This window comes from Plectrocnemia conspersa, unplaced genomic scaffold, assembly GCF_051122295.1.
Source record: "Plectrocnemia conspersa isolate PC_06_02 unplaced genomic scaffold, ASM5112229v1 ptg000005l, whole genome shotgun sequence".
NCBI classification, from domain to species: Eukaryota; Metazoa; Arthropoda; class Insecta; order Trichoptera; family Polycentropodidae; genus Plectrocnemia; species Plectrocnemia conspersa.
Genome location: NW_028277169.1, coordinates 354,832 through 378,186, shown reverse-complemented (window position 1 = coordinate 378,186; position 23,355 = coordinate 354,832). Strand labels below are relative to the sequence as shown.

At 28.7% G+C, this 23,355-nt stretch overlaps 1 protein-coding gene across 1 annotated transcript in view; it reads right to left on the bottom strand.

The window, feature by feature from the left end:
- Positions 1-21,229, bottom strand: part of Sh (Potassium voltage-gated channel protein Shaker) — a 344,440-nt gene extending 323,211 nt beyond the window's left edge. Inside the window, exon 1 of the mRNA XM_088185505.1 lies at positions 20,789-21,229. Within this exon, the coding sequence (XP_088041631.1) occupies positions 20,789-20,952 (164 nt within the window). The 5' untranslated portion in view covers positions 20,953-21,229. The remainder of the gene's footprint in view (positions 1-20,788) is intronic.
- Between the last annotated feature and the right edge of the window lie 2,126 nt (positions 21,230-23,355).

Genomic DNA, 23,355 nt, shown 5'->3' with positions numbered 1-23,355 from the left:
GTATTTAATAAATAAATTCACAATAAGTTATTAATTAAATTTATAATACTCAAATGCTGCAATACTACAGCAACTAAATTAAATATTTGAAAAACTTCAGATGGCTTACAAGATCTCTGCTATTTAAGGGTTAAAATATAATATCGCCAGATGTAAATATGCTATAGACTAGGGCTCCTTAAACTATGGGTCGCGACCCCGCGATTTTAATGTAATATATTTAATTACATGAATTTAAATTAAATGTTTTAAATATTTTTTTCTAACTGCTTATTATGATCATATAACTTTTACTCACTGCCTTATTCATCAGGAGATCCTTGCAGCCAAAAAAATAGCATAAGAATTGAACGATGTGCTTAGGGCAGTCGAACCGGGTAGAACAGGAACCGGGTACCCGGTTACCCGCCATGTTTTTCATGGAACCGAAAACCAGGTATTTTTTTACGGGTATCCGGTTAATTTCATTTAAATAATTTGTTCCATTATTTCAAATTAAAGGGAAGAGCCGAATCGGCGTTCTTAAACGACAAACGTCTTTGAACGACAAAAAAAGGGACAGCACTTAGCGACCTATAGATTATAGAAGCGAATGCATAGATAAGAATTATTTTGAAAGGATGCAGTTGTAAATAAAAATAGATTTGAATGCGTTGTAGGGTGAAAATATAACACATTAGATTCGTTAGTGTTTTTAAAATATAACTTTTTACAAAAAGAACATCACTAAAACTTTGTTTCTCTACCTACATTTAATACATATAATAAATATAATCATCTAATTTCTTTTATAATTTTAATAAAATTTATTTCCTTAGTATTTTTCATGTGCAATTTGTATTATTATTGCCAAATATGTGTTAAAATAAATATTGCGGTTTTGTACTGTTACACATGTATGTAGTATGTAAGTATATGTATATATGTACCTACCGATGGAATGTAAAAATATTTCGATTAGGTAAAGTATTAATCATTACATAATATATTAATTTTATTTCAATACCTTATTTTTTTAAAAATGATATTAATTATTAAAGTAAAATTAAATAAATCATATTTAATCAAAGATTCAAATATAATAAAAATTGGAGTCTTAACGGCTTACAAAAATTACCCGGAACCGAACCGGGTACCCAGTTATTTCCTGAAAATTACCCGTATAACCGGGTAATGAATTAGGCCGGGTATTTGGATGCCCTAGATGTGCTATAGGATTCTATTAGGATTATAAATTTTATTAAGAGCCATGCCCTTAACAGCCACTTATTTTCAAATCTCTGTCAGAATACGAATTCCCACTATAAAAAAATAATAAATCATGCAAAAGTAAGATGGACATCAAAAGCTCAAATTTTAAGAATATTATTGTTATTAAAGGACGAAATCGAAATATTTTTAACTAAACAAAAATGTGATCATGCTGCTTTTTTCAAAATGACCTATGTCAGATATTTATGAGAAATTTAATGATCTCAACTTGTCTCTTCAAGGAAACAATTGCGATATATTTACTTAAAATGATAAAATTGAAGTTTTATTAAACATTTAGGAATAGTAGGGTGGAAAAGGATTCGTTCGAAATGATTTCCAGTATCGACAATTATATAACCGAGAAACATCATTGTAAAACTTGTATCGCAAAAATTATTATAAGTCACTTAAAAGCGCTAGAAACACAGTTTCGTAAATATTTTATATCAAATATTGATTTCAAAAAGTTATCTTGGATTCAAAAACCGTTTTTGATTGGCTTTAGTGAGATTGATCAACTGCCACATAAAGCTCAAGATAAGGTGCTGAGCTTTTGAGTGACTCAAACTTAAAACTAGATTTTCCAAAAAGTCTCACTAAAAATCGATTTTTCCCTTTAATTTTTGTATACTTATAATACATACTAGCGACGATTTATTTTACTCAATATACACTTTTTTTATGCTATTGCAAAAAATGCAGTTTTGATGAAAAATGGGGCATATAATTTTTGTAACTATAATAAACACAATTTTACAACTTTTTGTGCAATTTTTAATTTTATATTTCTCTGTGTTTCTAAGTAAATTCCAAAACTATATTTTTTCATATGTATGTATATTGTTACATAATCGCGTATATGTCGCGAAGAAACTCACAATTATAAATAGGGTGGTGAATAAAAACGTTTAAGAAGCCTTGCTATAGACCAGTGTTTCCCAAAGTGTGGTACGCGTACCCCTGGGGGTACGGGAAGAGTTTGGCGGGGGTACGCGCTGCATCGGTCTTTGGCTGCGTCTGGTGCAACAAGCGCTTACTTTTTTCGATTACAAAAATAGAAAATTAATATAATTTTTGTTACTCGTTAGTATTGCGTATGTGTGAAATATAGTTTATTTCTTTTAAGTAATAGAAAAGGTTTGTTACGTGCTTTATTAAGCCCCATTGATTTTGATAATTCATATTTAATATAATTTTTATCCCTATCATTCAAGATTATGGATCGCTGGTTGAAATCTGGGACTTTTAAACCGAAAGAAAGCAGTGATTGTAGTAACAATCAACAAACAGAAAATGATGAAATTAACGAGGGTGAACCACCTTCAATTCTGAAAGAACCTGTTAAGACAAAATCAAGGAAAACTCAAGTACGACAAAGAATATCTGCAATTTAGATTCTCATGGACTGGAGATGAAAAAGAGCATATTTCACTTTGCGTCATTTGTTCTGAAAATCTAACAAATAAAAGCATAAAACCACCCATTTTGAGACAAACCACAATCAGTACAAAGATAAATCAATCGATTTTTTTGAAAATAAACATAAGGATTTAAATCAGTCTCGAAAAGTAATGCGGATTTCGACATTCGAAAAATCCTATGAGCTTTGTATCGGGTGTCGCTTTTGATTACTAAATGCAGTGTAGCAAATACGATTGGCGAAACTTTAATCAAGCCTGCAGCCAATATAATGCAGAAGTAATAATAGTAGATAAGGCAAAACAAACTTTTGACCGCGTTCCCCTCTCAAATAATACAGTTCATCGACGAATCATTGATATGTCTAATAATGTAAAACATATGTTATTGTCTGATATTTTTCAAAGTCGTTATTATGTATTACAAGTCGATGAGTCCACTGATATTGCAAATTTTGCAAATTTTATGGCGCTTGTTAGATACGAAAAATATCAAGAAATTCATCAGCAATTTTTATTTTGCCAGCCTTTATCAAGTCATAAACCAGGAGAAGATATATTTAATGTTATGAATAAATTTATGCAAAAGAAAAAAATTGGTTGGAATAGATGTGATGAAATAAGCACAGATGGAGCAAAAAGTATGGTCGGAATTAATAAGGGACTCGTTGCAAGAATTCAGAATGTTGTCCCAAATGTCACATCCACACATTGTTGCATACACAGAGAGGCTTTGGCAACACGAAAAATGTCCGCTGATATGCAGAAAGTTCTGGATAAAAGCGTGAAAATCATTAACTACATTCATTAAAAGTTATCCTTTGAATTCATTTGTGGCAAAAGAGAGTTGGTAATGGAAAAGTGGATTCGTTTCTCTCTCTTCGTGATTTTATAACAAGTTCGGATGGTAAAATTGATGATGATACTCTGAAATGTATAACACAACATTTAGAGAATTTACAAGTGGGCCTGAAAAAATATTTTCCTGATTTAAACAAAAATATTGAATGGATAAGATGTCCGTTCAACACTAATACAACATCAATGCCAGAATGTTTATCGCATGCGAAAGAAGAGCAATTGTTAGAATTAGGTTTAGACGGATTCTTGAAAAATAAATATAAGGAGTGTACTTAAACATCATTCTGGTTGCATCCAGTATACAGTTTTAACAGAGAAAGTCCTAAAATACATCTTGCCTTTTCCAACTTCATATCTATGTGAAGTTGGGTTTTTAGCATTTGTAGACATTAAGTCAAAAAAAAAGGAACAAGCTTTTGGATGTGGAACCGCATTTCAGATTTAAATTAACAACCAAGGAACCAAATAAGGATGAATGCATTTTATTTTTAGTTTATTATTATTTTATTTATGTACTAAAAAAGAAAAAAAAAATATTTGTTGATTGTTATTAAAGTATATTCATTTTTTAACGAGGGGTACTCAGTGTTACGAAAATTATAGAAGGGGTACACAGATGTCGAAAGTTTGGGAGACACTGCTATAGACGATCAAATATACAAGAGACTTGAACAGTCCATTTTTTTAGTGAGAGTGCCAAAACAATGTTTCAGTTTTTCTATAAGAATTTAAAAAAAATAATTTATCTAAAAATCCTTCGCTTAATAATACAAAGTAATTTGACAACTAACTCTAAACATACAGAGACAGTATTTATTTTTTAATATATAGTCTACTAACCGCCACTTCAGTGGAAAGATCCTTTAGTAAACTTAAATAAGGGAAAAACTATTTAGGATCTACAATAGCTCATGCCATACTTAGTAATTTGTGTATATTATCGATTGAAAACAACGTAACTTAATTATTAGATATGTACAAAATTAAAGACGATTTGCCTCCTTGATGGCAAAAATGATATTTTCCCACAGGTGTCAAAATTAAAAAAAAAACATCACATTTTTATGTGTGTATATATGTATATATTAAAATATTTATCAGTACTTATTGTTAAGGCGAAATTCAAGCTTTGCCCTAGGTGTAGCTTTTTCTCAACAACCACATCTCATCATTTTACAATATAAGCAAGAGGGTTAATTCTATATATAACACCATCTTCCTTATCTATATATATCTGGTGGACATTGAGCATTTTCTAAAAATAAATAAAAGTAGGTAAAATAAGTCTATGTCCTATAGGACATGTCCACGCATTTGCCTGGATGGAATACGTTGCATATGACATGTTTACCCATGAGTTAACGATTACGTTTAGAGCAGCAGTGAATAAACAATTTTACGCGATAACAGTGAATCACTAAATTGTACTCAACTTAATGTAAAAAAGCGTCAATATATGAAATATATTGGCAACCACGTGTTGCAGCAACGTGCTGCTTTCGTAACGGTTGTTTGTATTATGATTCGGTTATATTTGGACATTTTTCAATGTTCTATTTAAATGTATTTATAAGTGTTTCTATTAATATTATCGAACAAAAAGTATTTATTTCATGTATATAAGTATAATGTATAAGATTTTTTTGTATATAATACATTTAGGGGTAAATCTCCATTGTTTTCTAGTAGTTACCTAGTCAGTTGATTGACAGTTTTTGTGGATAAAATATTTTTAAAAGATAAAATGCCGAATCGCTTGCAATTAAGTGAAAATCAAAAAGCCGATATCATTGTGTATTCGGCAATGGAGTTTTCGACAAGATACATTTTGCAATCTGTTGGTTGTACCTAATTAACAATTCAAAGATTTAGGAAAAGGTTCAAGAGTTAAGAGTAGTGTGTGTATAAAAATCATCTTATCTGGTAAAGGTCGGGTTTAAATAGCGAGTTCAATGATACAATTCAAACAAATAATCGTGGACACAACTCGTAAGCTTTTCAGGGATGAATATCTCTTCGGCCGTATACCGGCTATTCCAAAAAATTCGACAGAAACGCATAGAATGGGCCAATTGACATAAAAATTAGACTTTTATCGATTAAAGAAGGATGATGTTCTCTGATGAGAGCAAAATTAATTTATTCGGGTCAGATGGAACGCTTACGTTCGTCGTCGAAAAGGTGAAAAATACCGTATCCAGCCAATTGTGCAAATTTCAGGAAGCCAAATGATCTGGTATGCTTTTCGTATTTCTGAGTTGGAAGTATACACTTTATCAACGAAACTAATTTTTTTTAATCACTTCGTTGAAAGAGCATCTAGGATCAAATTTTACTGAATCCAAATGGATAATTCTGCACCCTCTCTTTGTGCGAAAATTGTTACTTATATTTTTTTAAATCAGTTCTATCAATGTCTTAGAAATGAGATTAAAAATTAAAATACAACTAATTATTTATTAAGAGATTTTAGATTATAAAGAAAAATGCGGAATTAAATCGCTGGACTGGCTCGGGAACAGTCTGATTTGAACCCTATTGAAAATCTTTGAAAATTATTAAAGAAGAAAATTAGAGTGCACAAACCATCTAGTATATAAAAACTAAAAGTAATGATCAAAAAAATGTATAAAAAAAATTGACAATAAATTGAGTGAATCCTCGATTAATTCTATGCCGTCGCGTATTTTAGCAGGGTTGAAGGCTAAAGGGAGTGCAACAAAGTATGAATAAAAAAATATTTTTTATTCAGTTATAATTTTTTAAATTTATAAAATAACTTCATATGAAATATGATGATTTTGTATGTAATATAAATTTATAAATTTATAAATTTATATTATAAATTTATTTACATTCTTAAAAAATAGTTATAGATGTATGGTATGGTTTAAAACCAGAGCTGTGGAGTCTTGTAAATTTTTCCCGACTCCGTCTTTGACTCCAAATATTTCGCATGGTCCGACTCCGAATTTAAAAATGTTGATAAGATAATCTTAAAATATTTATTTTCATGTAAATAACCACAAAGAAGAAAAAATAATTAAATATCTTAAAATAAGTTACCTAATCTTTTTTTATATTTTCCATTTATTTATAATTTATTTAAATTTATATTTTTTTGTGTAATAATTCGAAATACCTTTAAATATTTGTAAAAAAATATTTTAAATCTTAAGAACATATTGATTTTCAATGAGATTGAGAAATGAAATAGTGTGTCATTTTCCGACACTAAAAGGTTAATTAAAAGTTAATAACTTCGTAAAGAATAAGAATTTGCAACAGATCAAAGTTATTTAAACCATTTTAAATCATTGGCATACAAAATGAAGCAGGAATTTAACTGCCATATTTATGTCGTTAATGAACAATGGTAAGTTGATCCCTTAAAAAGTGGATGAAATATTCTTTCGACAATCGGCTGCCGTAGGTTATGAACTGTTCACAACTACTCGAATAACTTAGGTCACTTGCACATATTTCATTAATTGTAATAATTAAAAAATATGCAGAAAAACTACACATGTAAAAGTCTTGAGAACGAAATTTATTTTCATATTAATATGAATACGAGTTCCTAACTCAATTGCCTATTGATTGGACCCCTTCTTCATCTTTGTGTATTATAGTAGCGTGTGTGCGGATTTGCTGATATTAATTACACGTGTGCACGTACATACTGTATACATACATACATATGAATATATACTGGAGAATCGGTCTATAGGCTGTCGCTCGACAATGACGCATTGGCGGGGTCAGCGGTTGTCAACACGTGATCCGCGAAAGTATAGCACCAGGGCTGTGCAGTTCGCGTGAGAGTCGTTAGTTGCACGCAAAATATGTTTCCATATCTCGTTATGACCCAGTGGATAACATGACTATGACGTCAACGAGGCAAGTAAGTCGCCGGCTAGGCGACATGTTCTCAGCAGTTGATGGGTCATCTTGAATTGACAAGCGTAGGATTGTTAATGGGCGAATAATATTTATTTTAAAAGAGTTGTCTTACAATAATGATGTATTAAAAATGGCTATTTAATATAAATATATAGTACATATGATAATATTATATATTTAACATCATCTAATTAACTTATCCGTTAAGTTTTAACTAGCTGTTTGTATTATAATACTTCTGATGTATGCTATGTATGTATGAATAAGGAAGAAAGTATAATTTGATTAAGATAAACACGAAGTTATTTGATCTTATAAAAACTTTGAATAGAATAAACCAGTCCTTACAAGATAATCAAAGTTGTGTTAGAAAGGATCTAAACAAATTTGTCTTTTACAAAAATTTATTTATTCAAATCTGACTGATTGTGTTCCAGTTTTTCGTGCCTATCGGCAAAAACTAGCTCAAAAATTCTAATAAACTAATGTGACACATAACATTAGACTTCTATTTAACAGGAATTAAGTACCTTTATAATAGAAAAATAAAATATTGGGTATATTCGTGATTCATTTTGGTTTTATATTTAAAATTCTAATATACATTTAATTCAATAAAAAAAAGTTAATTAATCTTATGACAAAATACTGCGCATTTAATTAAGTCTCTGACCTGCTAATAATTAGAGTTATTGATTAGAAACGAATATGCTTATTTGAAGAAAAAGGCAATCAATATTTTGATTCAGTTTGCATCGACCTACTTACGTGAAACCAGATTTTTAAAGTTAGTTGTCATCAATACAAAATATCATATAAATGACTTACAGACTTGAACATATAAAAATGATGAGATCTTTGCATACCTAGGGAATCCAAATACTCCGGTTCTAGGGCATTTTATAAAAGAACCGGGTATCCGGTTCGGTACGGGTAATTTTTGACAACTATTATATACAGACTTAAAGTTCAAATTTACGAATCTTATATAATATATTGGATTATGAATTTTGTATTGAATTATCTTGAATTTTAATCATAATTTATTTGCCCTTTTCGATTCCCTGCTTATGACTACCTACTCTGTATGCAGCTGTGATTTTAACGGACTTCATGTAAGCACCGAATATCTTTGCCCGCAAGGGTTTAACTAATCTCTAAATCGGTTTTGCAAAATAGAAAAAAAAATATTTTGCTTCTTTAAAATCATGTGACAACAAATGTATAATTTAAAAAAATTAAACAATAAATTGAAACAAAAAGAACCGGGTACCAGTTAAAAATTACCTGGTTTTCGGTTTTACGGTTTTTAATGTATACCTCATGACATTTACAATGAAAAATATTTATACCCAAATACATGAAAAAAATCTATTGTTTCATTCAATTTTGTGTTTTATATTGACCTCAAAAAAGCCAGAAGCATAAATATAAGTCGCACATTTTAACTACGATCACAAATAAAATAAACGACTATCCATGGGTCGCGATCAAATTAAAAAAAATAGCGGATCAGAAATTAAAATAAATTGTGCAACACTGCCCTGGGGTACTTTTTAAAATCTGCTTCTTTAAATACAAGCTACGTTGAATATAGAAAATCAAAGAAATACAATAATCACAATAAAAAAATTAAGGTTTTAGACTCTTTAACAACAAACTTGTTAAATGTAGACCCTATATTTAAGTAAAAAAAAAAGAAATCTTTGAAATATATAGATATTAAATTTTTAGTGAATATGGATATTAAAATAAATTTATCAGCAAACTATAGTGTTTTAATAACCATTGATTCAGCAAAAATATCCATTATTAAAATTAAACTGGGCAAAATCTATTTAAGATCTTTAATAGCACCGTTAAACATTGTCAAGTTTGGTCAGAATCGTTTGTACAGGGTAGCCATTAAAAATATATATATTTTTTAATGATATATATTTTAGTTTAATATAAAAGAAGCTTAAATGCGTGAGAATAATGCGTTAATTTATTTAATTTTACTTTAAACATCAGTGCTCCATTGTTCTTACCCACAGAGCATTTTCCGTCAAAAAGGTTCTACTTCAATTCTAAAATTATTGCTCCTGGAACGTTTCTAGGAATAATGGTACGCTAAGTATCTAGCGTATCAACTAGACTAGTAAAATATTACAATACTATCTCCGACAAAGATGTTTCTGTAAGGCTGAACTTTCTGAAAGCTTATGTCTAGACTAGATAATACATAATTATGAAATTAGACTTCACGTATTTATATTCTGTAGATAATTAAAAGGTTGAGCAAAAATTATTGCAATATAATAAAGAGAGTCTCGAAAGGAAATTCATTAGAACAATTAGAGTGAAAACCCAGTGTTGTAAAGAGCAGACATAAACTAATTAGACCTCAAATTAATATATTATTATAATATATAATAAACGTATACATTCAATACTTATATTTTAAGATGTATAAGAAACAATTAAACTTAATTTAAAATAAACTGAACAATAGTTTCAAAGCTGCCATTCAAAAGCAAAATTCATACTAAAAATAATTGCATTTTGATTATGAAATTTACAACATTCACAGTTAATAGAATATCACTATATAAAAAGACTTCACCACAAGGAATATATAAATCAAAGTAAATTTTTGTATACTACATAGTTTTTACGGCTTTTCAATGGTTAATTATGTTTGCATTTTTAATATAAAATTTTTTACATAGTTTATATTGCATTGATTTAAAGCAGGTTTTTTTAATAAAGATTTAAAAACCGCTATCATAAAAGTATTTTTTATAAAATTATTGCATATTATATATTATATAATAAGATGTAAATTTATATTTTTTTTGTATTTTTATGACTATTAAAATTCAACGCATTATAAGTAAAAGTAAAATAGTAAAAAATATTAGAGTAACTAAAACAAAATCGATAAATATTTATTTAATAATAAAGATTTTTATAATCTTAAGAAGCTGCTATTTTGAAACATGATTGTGAAAAAATCTAGTTTAACGAAATTGATCTAGCTATTTATCAGCTTATTTTTTTAATAATTCGTTATAATCATATACAGACCGTCCAAGATATGAACGCTCATCGTCACAGTATAGGTGAGAAAATATAATAGGGTGACCATGTGAAATTACAAGTGCAATTAATTTTTACTTTTTTAATTTAATTTGTTGAGGAAAGTGTAAAATATCACTTTCTTACTTATTATATTTATTTATATACATATTTAACTCAAAAACATGAGAGCAGTTTTAGTATCACTCTCCAGATTGAATATCTGTTCAATATAATGTTTTTAAAATACCAATAGAATATTACAGGAATTGTTTTATTGATTACATAATACCTCAACATGACAATAATTTTTAATAAAAATATAGCACAATATAATTTTTAATTTAATTTTCAACGTATGGTCACCCTACCCTTATAACAGCCCTGATTTAGTATTGTTAACGTTCTCCTATCGGTGTAAACTAATTCGCGGAAAACTGTGTATGTATGCATGCATGCGTACACGCACCTTTATTTACAACACAACGATGACGAACGCTAACATATTGGATGGACTATACATATTTATATGTATTATACATAGTGTCCAAACAGGATACATTTTTCTTATTTTATTAATTAAATAATTCATTACTGAAGGACTTGTCATTGCAATTTATGTAATGAAACGGTAATCTTCTTAAATTTTTTTTCTATATTGGCTGGGTAATGAACTTAACCTGGACTTTTACAAAATCTTTTTAAATATAGAAATAATAAGAATTTAATTAAAACTATGGCGTAATCCGGATTATATCTTAGCTGTTGCAGACTTTTAAGCTGCGACGTCTGTAATCGATCTTATGATTTAAATAAATCACAAGATCTAACTACAAACGATGCAGGTAAAAAAATGCGGTGGTTGAGATAAGGTTCAGATTACGCCCAATATGATGACCCCAACATCGGTGATTGAAACGTCGGCAATTTTCGTACTTGCGACGGGCAATAAGCTTATAGGTCGATGGCTTATGGACAGCATCGGGTCTGTACCCGGTTTGAGATTAACTATAACGTCAGCTTATTCCCAAGCCGATGAAAGGTATAGACAAGCAAGTAACGAATTTATAATATTTAATTAAATGCAATTATTGGAAATATCTTAAAAGCTTTGTTGGGAATTTTTATTTTCCGAGAGTCGTTTAATTATATTATATTAGCTAGTTCTTAGGTTGATATTAAGTTATTTTTTTTATGGGTTTGCAAAGCTAATCTCTAATTTATTTTTTGATATAACTAAAAATATCGTGTCCTCAAAAACCGTTACATTTTTATCAGCTATAAATTATATTTTTATTTATGTTTAAATAATGTTTAATGAAACATTATTGTCTATCAAATTCTATAATATATAGACTCACTCTATTTGTTAATAACTCTAAAACAATTTATGGGTGATAAGCAAAAATAATGATATATACACAGTACCTTTTAAACTAAAGATTAATTAATACGATGCTTTTTTTTAGTTTATATATAAATAATTATTGTACCGTGATTTAAAATAATTTAGACTACTTTACCACCACATCGATAAAAAGAGTTTGAAGGTCATTATAACGCGGTCAAGCAAATAATGGTGGAAATGAGTTATACAATATTGTGTACAGGTAGTTTTAATGGTTTCCTTTATGGAAATAATAAATGAAACTGTGATTGTTAAGAGTACATATATAAAATTTTCACATATGATTAGAGTTTTGACCTTTAGCACGGCGTAAATATTGGTTGATATTTCGACAGTAATCCTTATATATTTATATATCTGGAGATATTGTATTGTTTTTTTTAATTATATATACATATATATCCCATCAAATAAGATCGAAAATAACATATTATAAAAAAGTCAATCACTTACCTGTGAGTAACAGCCAAAACTGGATCGCTAATATAAACATGAATACATAATAAAAGTTAATGCCTAAAATTAGAGTGTGTTTAATTTTAATTTGTGCAGTGGAAAGCTAGTTTCAATGGATAAAAGCTGACGTGCAGATTTACTTTTGTGTGAGAAAGTATATATTTTATATTGATATAATAGTGAAACATTTATAGATAATAAAAGCTCACATTAATTTGTTGATAACATCAAAAGCTTCACAAAAAAAATTTGTATAAAATATGTAATACAATAAATACATATAAATGAATCATACATTCATATAAATTGCTCATTAAATTAACAGGAGAATATAAGTTGAAAATTGTATATCAGGCAGGATTTCGGCTATAACTTAGCGGATGTTGGTTTTTATGTGCTCGAGTACTTAGGGTTTGTCGGCGTAGACACGATTAGCATATCCTCACAAAAAATTGTGATCAGACAGCGTCATTGGGCCTTACTTTTTAAATAAAAAACAATGATGGTCGGACTATAACAGCCAATCATTAATGCATGCATAATGACGACCGATTATTTTGGCAACGAAATATTGATGTGCAAGACGCGCAAATTGCCATACATCGGGTGAAATGTTGGATGTTTTTAGTTCTTAGGACACAATATTTTACGTTTTTGTGATGTAAACTGGCCGCCAAGATCTGTTATTTAACGCAGATGATTTTTTAGGATAACGTCAAAATGTTGGAGCACCTAAATACCGATATTCACTAAGTTATATCCAAGATTTCGCCTGAAATGTGCAAAAACGTAATCGGAAAGGATCGGAATTTAATTATTATTATTTTTAATAATTAATGATATACTACATATAGGAACAGCCTTGAATGATAAAAAATAATACGATGTTTTTAATCATGCAGTCATAGTAAAAACTGTTTTATTTATTTATTTAACAGTTTTTAATATTTTTATTCAATTTATTACACAGTCTGGTAAATATAAAATAAGACTACCTGTTGTGAGACGGTGAACAAGAGGAACTGAAATAAAATACATCTCAATGTATTGTTGCAATCGTTTTATTTATTATTTTTTTATATATTTAAAAGCTATACTTCAATTGTAAAATACTATTTTATCAAATATTTTATTAAATAAATAATTTATAAATTGTACTATTTTTTAAATACATTAAATTTTCCTATTTGCATATTCATATATAAATAATTTTTAAGAAATTATTTATATATGAATATGCATATAAAACTCATTATTATTATTAAAGTAAAAGCAGTACAATTATTATCAGTGTTTTGTATTTAATAAAATAACAGTTTTCCAATCAAAAATAGTGATTTTAAACTCAAGTATAACACAAATATATGTTTATATTTTAAAATTATCATGTATTATAACGTGTAGATGCTTTCATTTTAAAACATGTACAAAACTTAGAACGAGAATTTGTTAATTACTCTTAATTACTTATTATTAACAAAAATAAAATATTCTCGATCATAAGCTTTTTAAATCATAGAATATTCACAAGCAGTATTTATTTATAGCTTTGGAATTGTTATTAAATATTGTAAAAAAAAATCACATGTCTATTGACTTATTATATCAAATGCACCCAAGTGGTTTATTCAGTAAATAATTTACTGTGCAAAGAATAAACGATAGTCAGTAGACTTTATTTGGACTGCAAAGAGCAATTGACGTGATTGGTATATGAACAAGCATATCATGGCTTATGCAGATATAATGATATGGTGCAACGGCCTTAAAACGGCTCGATTAATAAAAAATTTTGGATCGATCATCCAATGAACTGGGTGGCCCCAATAATCTTTTCAATCTATTTTATTGTCTAGCCATGTATTTTAAACTGGATGGCAATGTAAATAATTGATTGCTGTGGAAAGATTGTCTTAATGCGTTATGAAAGATATATTTATAATACTGCATAATAAAGTATTTATAGCATGGTATTTTTTTGTAGCAATAGTTTATATCAACATATTTTAAAAATTGTTAATTTTAATTAACGTGTGACAATAAATCGATTGAGTCGAAGAAGATGACCCTAACATGTAGACAAGAAAAAAAGGAAATTCACAATAAAACTCACTACTATTTATATACTTTTGGACAAACAATTTATAGAATAAAAACACATACCAATGCTTATTCTTACAATCATCGTTCTCAACTAAACTTTCAGATAAAACACATAAATTTAATAAATATAGAAAAGGGCAGAGAAGCATTAAAATTAATTCCAGTTTTAAACTACGCTCAATTAAATTTCAAAAAAACTTACACAAATACACATATACATACTTAAAAAAACTTTTAAAAGTTAATACAGTTGTTGTTCCTTTAGCAACAAGCAAACTGAAAAAACGAAAAATAGAAAGTCACAAAATCGAATCAAAGATGACGCAGCTGAAAAGTTTCTGGTAGCCGAAGTAATGTCCAAGCTACGTCCGAGAATATGACTCTAAAATCAGAGGTCAAAACGCTCGCAAAAAAATCATTCATTAGCACATACAAATACTTTTGCACATACAAATACTTTCGCACATACAAATTCTTTCGCACATTAAAAAAAATATATATTTAACTTTAGTGGGAAAATTTGTTGTTTAAATTAGATACAAATGCAATACTATACAACTAAGATTTTGAAAAAAGTAACTAATTTAGGGACTTGGTGTTTTTTTAATAACGCTGTTTTGAGATTTAAAGTCATAAGCAAGGTAGTTATTTTGAGTTGCTGGTAATTTTTACAAAGAATTTATAAATCGTGCTTGTGAATATTTTGTGGGTATATATGTACATGAAAAAACTCACGCGATCCGTAAGAAAGTTTTTTTTGGTCCGTCAAAAGGTAAAGAAATACTGTTTTGTAACAACATATTAGATAATCTAGTAACTAACTCGACCACGATTAAGTTGTACAGCAAGATATGTTTTATTTTCATTTAACATTTGAACAAATATACCTGACTGAATATTAAATACATAATAGATTTTATTTAAAATATTTAACTTTTATTAAATATTTTAAAACCAACTCATTTTTTTTAATAAGATAATTTCATCCCATTTATATTTAAAATAATATTAAACGCTATTTTTTTTCTAAGATCTAATCAGTGTCTAAAAAAACGCATAACATTTATAAATACAAAGAAATAACTATGCCTCTTTTACATAATACTATATTTGTTTTAATATGCAGCGCTTCTTTGCAAAATATGATTAAATATATAAAAGATTTATTTTAACTAAAGTTATTTTTATATTTTAAATTATGTATATTTAAATTGCAAGTTAATAAAATATAACATAAGTGTGATAGGTGAGACAGTGGTTTCTAAATTTTTGTCATGAAATTATTTTTATCTGTATTTTGCAAACTGTTATATTTTATTTTTGCTCAAAAACAGAAAATTTTCCGCAACGCAGCAAAAACTGTGATATTCAAATAAAAATATATATAATATTTTACATAAAAATCTACGTATTATTAAAAAAGAATTTTCTTTAAAATATAATATAGACAATCTATCATAAATATTATTTCTGAAACGCTCAAAATTTAATTAATGTGACATAAAATTAAATTTAACATTTTTTTATACTACCAAAATGTTAAAATTTAATATATTAAAATCATATTTTTTATAAATATTATTGTATTGTTGGATTAGACCTTAAAAATTAAAAAAAATATTTAATATTAATATATATATAAAAATAATTTCCTAAAATTTTTTGTGTATTTTAAATCAAGCAAGACACGTATTGAGCATTTTTTATTACTTATTTATGCGAAGAAACAGTTATAATAAACTTTTTTTTTTAACTTCTTTATTATTTTTAAATTTCATTTGCATAAAATTTTGGAGGCTTTGATTTAAAATATTTTGATAGTGCTTTTATTTTAATATCATCTGCGTTTTAATTTCTTTTTTCATCCAAGAAATGCTGCATCGAGCAAAATAAATAGTTTTTAGAAGGAGCAAGGTCCTTAGAATATGGCGGATACGATAAAATTTCAAGCTATTTTTTTAATTTTATCCAGAGTCCTATTGTAGAACTATTTCCATTCTGTTCAGACCTGCAAGCATTTTTCTACTTCCTTGTGCAAACCATCCAGCTGATCCCAATATTTTTTTCTATTTATTTTATTAGCTCATCACAATAGCTTGCTATAATTGTTTGAATGGCCTTAAAGTTTTGTAAAGCACAATTACAACCACACAAATAATCGAGAAAAGGCTACACAGCTATTAAGATATGGGAATATGTGCCGACTTGTTTTTTCACTCCAATCGTGTGGAACCCATACACATTGCCTTTAAGTCTTCCCAATCTTTCTAATGTGTCTATGCACTACTAAATTGAGCTGGTTTAGTTTCTCGCCCAGCTAATGGATATCTTAAGTAGGATATTCTTTTATTTCTGCAGCCAGGACATCATCGTCTATTTTTGCTGTACTTCCATATCCAAGTTTGATATTTACGAATATCATTTACTTTAAATTTACAATTTTTTTTAGTAGCTTTTTTTTTGTCCAAGAAATTCATATAAAATTATTTATTATTATTCTTACATCGTAATTATGAAGCACCTTAGCATTCAGTCGATCTTGACGTGCTTTTTTGTTTTGTTCTTCAATGTTATTATTAACATTTCTGTATCAATGCTACAGATTACAAACACTTTTTGAAAAAACTTGGATGATACTGCCAACCATGTCATGCTTGTGTTAAACATTGTTTTACGAATTAAAAATTTGGGAACCACTGTATTTTTATTTTTTTAAATTTAAATCTACTTAACATAAAAATAATCGTGTATTTCATCGGTGTATTTTCGCTGAAGTAGTATGATACAATTTAAAAAAAATATGTTTGTTTCTAATTACCGTCACACAAGCGACATATACAAAATATTCAGTCATGGTAATGTTCATTACATTATTATTTTAATTAGCGATAAATCAAAACGCGATAATTACGGTTGCGTTACTTTTTTGCAAAGCAGACCTCAAGGTCAACTTTCTTACGGATGGACGCGCCCGAGCGCGCGTGCTAAACGAAATAATACATGTACATAGTGTTTTTTTGCTTAGCATTTTTGTGCTTTCGTGTTTGAGTGACTCAGCGTGTTGTCATCGGTGGAGCAATTGTATAGTCAGAGGTTGCGACCTAGTTCTAGCCCTTTAATTGCTATAAAACAGTTTTTTTTTAACAAATACACGGTCTGGTTTCAAGATTTATTACCAATGGACAGGAAACTGGAAATAGTATCGTCAATGTTTTTAAATAAAACTATTTATACAATAACTGACTTTAATTATTGTTCGAGGGGCACAGGGAAAAATACTTTAATACTATACTAAATAGTTGATAAATAAATAAATTTATTTATATGTAAAAGCTTGCGAGAATCGGAACAGGTAGAAACAATATTTCGCAAATACGCGTTAAAAGCGCAATAAGCAGTTGTTAAGTTTAATCAATAAAAAATATATCTAATGTTTTGTAATACTGATTTGTGGATGTTCAAGACAAAACTTGCTTAGATTTCATTGTATTAAAACATAAAATTGATTATTTGTATTATTAATAATAATTCCTAAGTAATTTCTGCATCTTGTGTCAGAATATATGTATATATAATACTCAAAAAACTGATTGTTTTGACAAAAACAAAGAAAATCTCAGCTATGATCTATTAACTTTTCAATTTTACTAATGTTTAATTAAGCAATTGAATTTAATTTAAAATAAATGTTTAATTTTCACTGCAAAAGCTGCAAGACTGTTTAATTTTTTCCTTGTTTCTGATTTTTTTTTTAGATTAGTAGTATTTGACATTTTTATTATTACGGTGAAAGTTTTATTATTTTTATTCTTTGGTACGTCAACGAGTACAAGTCTTTATACGCGAGATGGCAGACATCCTTAGACATCGATTTAAAGAGTTGTTATTACTCTTTGTCTTCTCAGCGTCCCTTCTCTATGTTGCAAAACGAAGTGGCTCAACATGTCTCAGACACGATACAAATGCGAAAATAAGATTTCATAACTGATTCTTTCAACCAGTGCCAGGGGGAGTTTTTTTTATATGAGATTCTGTTTAATAACGAATTTTTCGAATAAAGTCCATTACAAATCATATATAATAAATATTAAATATGAAAACATCCAGTAATTACAATAATAATTATTAATAAAAAATTAAATTTATTATATATTATTCGACAAAATTGGTAAAAAAAGAATCGGTTAAAATTAATTTAAGTACATAATTGAATTAAAAAAATATTTATTACAAGAGTTCAAAAAGAGTGCTAAAGCAGCATAAACTATTCGTAGTTATATGTTATCAAGCGCGTACGGTGAGATACTTTCTCTTTCGCTCGCTCGCGTGTTAAGTGACGAGAGTGAGTGAGAGATAATGGCGTGCGGAACACGCGAGCGAGAGAAAGGGAAAGTATCTCGCCGTACGCGCCTGAGCGCTACTAAGAAACGTACGATATTAAAAAATCAGAATCACGACTTAGTTCAGATTTGCCACTAGTAGAGCTGATAAAAATATACATTTCAGATTCAGACTTAAGCCAAATTTTGGTTAAGTACATCCGCCACTTTGTAAAATATTTTGTATAATTAAATGGTTTGGTAAAAGTAGAAACAAAAAAAGTTTTATTATAAATGTAAGTTAAAACCCTTTTTTAAATAATAAACTTATACTGAGGTAAAGTTATTGCAATGTCACCATGTTTCATGTATTTCCCATGGTATACAAAATTTAAAAATAAGCAAAATTTCTATTCCGAAAAAAAAATTATGGCGGGTTTGTTTTTTGAGCTCAAACTGCAGTTTTAGCAGCGGTTTTTTAAATCTTATTGCAGTTTCTTAAAATATGATCATTTAGAAGTAACGAAATTTGAACCCCAGTTTGATGAAATAATATCGCAAAATTAATTACATATTTTTTAAGTAATACTATACCTACTATTTTCAGAAATTTGTGATAGATGCTAAAAATAATTAAATATATTATGAAACCGTAAAATATGCAAGTTTTTTCTAGAGAATTTGTCTCAAAAATATAGACAATTTTTTTGAAGCTTACTTAAATTAAAAATACTATATTAACAATCTAGCCCTTTACAAAAAAAAATTACCTAACCCTTGATCGCACAAATTCTAATTTTACGGCTGGAATAATTTAGCGAAAAAATTATATCGAATCTAATTTCAATTTATGCATTTATCGACCTATCAAAGCAGCGCTTTTTTAAAAAAGTGGATTTTTTATCACAAAATTGAGTAAACATATATCTCCGCAGCATTTTAAAAAATCTAAAAAAAATATATGATGATTGCTTAACACTTTAATTGCCATAGGGTTTGTACTATTGTCCGGCACATACGAATGAATTTGTGCTTTACCGAAAAAATTGCGTATACTCCATAATAGAATTTGTTAATAAATGTAATGCATACAATAAGCAAAAGGAAAACTGTTTTTTTAATTATCTTCGAAAAGGTTAAATGCTTTAAAAAATATTGCCCCATCCGCAATATTTATCAGATATTTGGGCAACGTAATTTTATTTAGTAAAGAATTGCATGATTATATAACTCGGCAAAAACTAGTTAGATTTGTTAAAGGAAAAGGAGCTAAGGAGAAAATATTCAGAGGAACATTCTGCACGTGCTTGGAACGCGTCAGGATGGTCACGATCCTCACGAGTGCGTCATTTGTTGAATAATATTTTTTTTAAACAAGTTATTTACAAATATTTTTTTTCAACTAATAAAAATTATTGTACTAGCTTAATTTATTAGTAAGCCAAGTATTTTATATTTATTTTTAGAAAAAAGTATTGACCCATAAAGAGAAATAACAGGTGACTCACTAAAAAGTCGCTGGCGTTTAAAGGGTTAAATTCATATTAATGTGTCATAACTCCGAAATTTTACACCACCGATTCTGATTATTTTCCTAACTAAATTTATGTCTTAAACATCCACATTTTGTTAAAGTTAATATTGTACAATCGCTTTTTAAGGACGTGATATAAAAATATATTAAAGGGCGTAATACTCAAATGGTGACCGTTAAAGTTTAATTAATCATTATCAAAGTAACGTTTTTAATACCTTATTATGAGAACAATTAACTATCTAGTTTTTTGTATAAATGTACATGAATTAGAGTGTACTGTATTGTAGATAGAACGGGCTCAAGTCGCAATGTGTTTGGAAAAGTTTACCTACGTATACAGGCCGTCGTTCGCCACCTCTGACTATACGCATAGCTGTACATATATGTACGTGTGATTGAATCGCTCAAACAAATGCTGCATAAGCAAAGATTCAATGCAGCAGAGTATTATACATATATAAACATTTACCTGCGTGAAGAGATGCGCTTCCTGGGAATCTGCTGGTCGTTCCTGGACTCAAGGCGCACGCGAACACTCGCGGGAATCGGCGATTTCTTCACTTCCTTTTTCACATTTGGATCAACAAGCGGCAATATTCCCGGACACAACTCCTCGGAAGTGGATCGACCCATACTTTCATCGCCAGTAACGTAGCCGCCGTTACCGTCGGGGTCGCTACCGTTACTGTCGCCAGCGTTGCTGGTGTCGGTACTGCCGTTGTTTGGGCTCGAGCGACGTAAAAGTCGCTCGAAGTCTAACCACCACGCCACCTCCGCAATGTATATATAACCGCTCGGAAAACCAAATCACTCACAAATCGACCCAATTATTATTATTATTATTATTATTAAATTACACAAACATATAAATCCACTACTTACATCTACTTATCTGAATTAGCACTTATCCAAAAGATTACGTGTGAAAAAGTGTGAAAGCTACACTTACTTAATTAAAACTTTTTTTTTTGATAACTTAAGTGAATCTCCCTTTAACGAAAAATAATTAAAATTCGTACACGACTCTAAATAAACGGGCTCATGTCCAATTAGAGTTGAGTGTACAAATTTGATGAAAATTTAATTTGTGCGTATATGCAGCTTTACTATATTAAGACAAATTTTGTGCGATGTGCAGCTTTAATCACTAATATACTAATATTAATCCGTAGATATGTCCGTCTTCTTTATATGGGTACTTTTGCTCGCAAGTCTTCACAGGGATAAAACCAATCCACAATCCAGACTCCCAGCTCAAAAAAAAAAAATACACTCGAAACACTTCTTCTTCAAATACATATTGAATATATATTTCAGCACTCCTTTCGTTCTCTAGCTCAAGTCGTTGTATCTCCAGCGTTCCAGTTGTTGCCCTGATGTTAACAATTCTTAAACCGTAGCACTAAAAGCACCACTCCGAGTCGGATTCGCAGTTTTACACAAATTCAATCAGTGAGTTCCAGTACCCATACACCAACATCACTATCCACACTTCATAGTGTATCCTCTACAATCTCCACTGGCCCCGGCTCTTCTTCTTCTACTCTCTCCTCCACCCTCTCCCTCACGTTGACTGTGTGTCAATTAAGCATCAACCAGCTCAGTGCCAGGACCTTGGCGGTGAAGAGGAACATCGATATGGAGAGCAGGATCACGTGAAACATAATCATCGTCTCTACGGATGCCCTTATACGTAGACGAATAAAGCTTGTGAGATTAACTCAATTGAAAGTGATGATGAAAATTACGATGGATATTGCGATGATACGACGATCTTATTTATTCTATATTATAAGTTTATATATATATATAGTCTTAATTAACACAACAAAGTTTATCTGAGAACAAAGGAAAATATGCTTTATTATTTTTATTTATATTTTATTGATTATTTGAAGGTCAATCTTTTTTGTTAAAAATAGTTGGAAATTTTAAAATCGCTCGCGGTTTTGCCCAACAAGAACAATACTAAAAAACGCATGGTGTAGGGCGCGGCGGCGAAACTTCTAATTGAATAAAATAAATCGCAAAAGCGAGCAAATTGTGAAAGTATCTATACTGATCACACTATACAATACGTTAGATAAAAAAGCTCAATCTAATAATAAAATAAATTGTTTAGCTAAATACTGCAAAGCTCAAGCTCTAAATTAGGCATTAAAAGCTTAAAAAATGTTAAAATTACTATATCATTTTTAACGGCTTACTGCGATAAACATTATTTCGCTAAGATTAAATTAGATAACATTTCTAACACAAAGATTTAATGATTTCATTTAATTGTAAAATTAAATCAATTATAATGATTTTTTTATGCTATATTAGCCAGAAGAGAAAAAATCAAAAGTGTAAAATCAGCAGATCACATTTAAATAAAATAATTTAATGTCTGTCGTAATAAAATGTTATAAAAATATACAGCAGCAAAGTAATGCATACGCAAATCGATGCGTAGGAAGTAGTAGTGAAAAATATTTAATCGACAAAAATAAATAAAATATCTTACACCTAATCAAAATTTTAATTAAAGCAATAAAATAACTATAATCAGTTATACTTTTTTGATTTTAAAAAATCATTATTATAATTTAGAATCTATAAATAAAATTAATACGTAATTTTTATCAAAATGAATTAAAATATTTGTTACTTTGTATGAAGACTCTTTAAACTAATTTAAATGTAAGTTTTGGGTTTTACAGTTAAATAATAGTATTTAAGGTGCTAAAATCGCAATCTAAAAATTATTATTTCATATTTTTTTTATAATAGTCGTTTTCATATTTTTTACGGCCAAGTTTATATAAACATTATTTCGCTGATATTTAATTTGATAACATTTCTAAGACAGTGATTAAATAATTTTAATTTAATTGAAAAATTATGCATGGATTTGAAATCAGTTAGTAATTAGCCAGAGGAGAACAAATCTAAGATGTAAAATGAACAGATTAACTCACATTTAAATAAAATAATTTAACGTTTGTCGTAATAAAATGTTACGAAAAGATATAGCAGTGAACAATGTAAGTAGTA